The sequence below is a fragment of the Rousettus aegyptiacus genome, unplaced genomic scaffold (assembly GCF_014176215.1).
Source record: "Rousettus aegyptiacus isolate mRouAeg1 unplaced genomic scaffold, mRouAeg1.p scaffold_m13_p_9, whole genome shotgun sequence".
Taxonomy (NCBI): Eukaryota; Metazoa; Chordata; class Mammalia; order Chiroptera; family Pteropodidae; genus Rousettus; species Rousettus aegyptiacus.
The window spans coordinates 55721747-55724378 of record NW_023416312.1 but is presented as its reverse complement, the minus strand read 5'-3'; the positions used below and the strand labels follow the sequence as shown (position 1 = coordinate 55724378).

The following is a 2632-nucleotide window of genomic DNA, read 5'->3' as shown; positions in this document are numbered from 1 at the left end:
CCTAGGAGCAATGGTTATAAAACATGACTATGTTAATGAGACATTACTTTGAATAACAAGAATCAATTGTATTTTAAACCCTGGTTTAGTTAGAACTGCCAAAAATCAGCTACACAAATAAATTAATAAAGCATCTTCTATGCCAAGATCTCTGGATCATAGGTCCTTGGACATTTCTATAAAAGGAGTACTGAAATTAGGTAGATCTATTTTGATAAAGATAATTCCCTGTTTTCAGACAATAAAGGTGTCTGTGATCAGCAAATATACCTCTAAGAATCCTTTAAAAAATTGAAGATTCTTTGTTACATTTTTTGTCATGAATAACATTCTTATTACATTGTCAGCTGATTCAAATACATTGATACATTGTCAGCTGTTTTTTTACTTGCAATCCACTACTTTGATGTTTCAGTACTGCTTTAACCACCTCTTTGTGTCTCAGCTAAGAATACCTGTCTCAGTTCCACCTAGAAATCTACCACAGGTACTTGCTACTGCTGAGATTGCCTTGGATACAGCTGACACTTTTGGTTGTTCAGTGAGGCTGTCCTGCATTTGAGTTGGCCTTCTACTTCTGTTACGTGGTGTTCTCTACTCTGTCTCCAGTTTAAGCTGTCCCCAGTCCACTCCATCGAGCCGCTTACACTTCTCATACCAGAGTGACAGGCATCTCCGGTGGCCCCTCAGCTCTCCTCAGTTACCTTTTAAATAGTAACACAGCAACAATGAACATGTGTGATTGGGTTACCAAAATAATTATTGCCAAGGTATATAATTCCATAGAGTGAAACAATTTTTAAAAGTCAAGCATCGAAGAGATTTTTCCTCTTTGTCTAGTTTCCTAAATACATATGATACTGCACAAGCTAAATAATGCCAAACAAAAACACAGCTAGATGTGATTTTGTTTTGATAATAAGGCTTTTGGTTGTCATTGGTTATCTTTTGAAGCTAATTCTGTTTCTTTGGGTAAAAAAATGCCTTAGGTATAATTCATTGCCAAATAATGAAACTAATACTCTTTTGCTTTGAGTAGTATCTCAATTCTGAGTAGTATCTCAATTTTTGCAGCACCAGATCTGCAATACATAGACGTCTACAATATGTTTGACAAGTGACTGGGTTACAAGCAAACAAAGTAGTATTGTGTCATCTGCAGTCAAAGTGCAGTGATGCACCCTAACTATGAAGGGATGTAAAAACAACACAACTATTTCTATCATTCTACAGACAAAGCACAATAATATTGATTAATGTGAGATTTATTGACAGATTATGAACCAAGGAGATAAGAGGATAGTCAGCTGGTCACTTCTAATGTTAAAATTGCAGCACCCTAATGATTTTTACTTTCCTTCAGCACATTTCTTGTATTCTCATTTTGTCACAGCAGTAATAGATTTCTTACCAGTAACCTTCACCTACTCTTTAGCTATTAGAAGAGCTGCTTATTTGGTACCAATTCTAGGCATTTTCCTTAAAATTTCTTGGCTTCATGTCTTCCCATTACGTCTTTTAAATAATAAATGTATTAGTGATTCCATAAGGCTTAATATTTAAAGCACTTTCATAGTTGTTAAAAAGCCCTTACCACATCCAGGAAAGTTGGACCAGCTTTGTTCTATCATCTGTACCCTTGACAGACACCTTCTTGTCAAAAATAAAAACTTTATAAACTTTTTAATGAAAGACCATATTTTGTATATCATCAACAGAACAGGATATGAGTCCTAAGGACTTAATCTATGTTTAACAATTACTGGCACATGTGCTAAGGTCCTGCTGAATATATGCTACAAGGGATTAGGTCTTATTTTGTTAAGCTTGTGTATAATATATACATTTCTATACACAAATGGCCAATTGAAAGAAAAAAGAATTATGACTATGAGTAAATTAAGCAAAATATCCTCCTTCCTGGATTCAAAGAGATCATCTAATTGAGGCAAATTACTTTATCAATGATTTGCTTATAATAGAAAACGTAAGTCCTGAAAGGCTTAATGATACTGAATTGGTACCCTTTGGAACTAAATTACTTCTTCAGAGAGCAAAAAGGTCTTCATGGAAGAGTTAATTTACCTTAAACATAAGAGCACTTTAGCTCAAAGAAAAAGTACCAGAGTTTGGAGAAAAAAGGTAGAGGGATACCTCCAGATCTTTTCCCCTTGAAACAATAAGCTGAACATCTAAAACTCAACAACAAGAAAACAAATTGCACACCAGCACCTCTGAGAGAGGGATCTGCACGTAAGAGCTACCACAGGTCAGAAGCCCTTGTGGCCAACGGTGGACTGCGAGAAACAAAGAAGCTGCTCTCACAGCTGGAGACTCCTGTAGGAGGAGGGAGGAGGAGGGGAGAAGGTGCAGCAAGTTCCCTGAACAGCCCTGCCAGGGAGAGCTGGAAGCTCCACAGAACCAGTGGCTGGGACCAGTCATCAGCGAAGAAAGCAGAGAAGAGGGGATGGTAGAGAAGTGGGGACCACAGAGAAACAACAGATGATTTATCAGCCTCAATAGCAAAACCGAGGCTGAGCCACACCCCCAAGCCCCAACCCAGAGGTCGCCTACCCCATAATATCTGAGACTGAACACCACGGAGCCCATTGGGAATCTGAGCAAAAGCTAC

The 2632-nt window shown here is 37.8% G+C and overlaps 1 protein-coding gene across 1 annotated transcript; it reads right to left on the bottom strand.

The window, feature by feature from the left end:
* Positions 1-422: 422 nt before the first annotated feature.
* On the bottom strand, positions 423-635 carry LOC107520507 (SNRPN upstream reading frame protein-like). The gene is given in 1 exon segment (XM_036226405.1): positions 423-635. A coding segment is annotated over 1 exon segment (213 nt).
* Between the last annotated feature and the right edge of the window lie 1997 nt (positions 636-2632).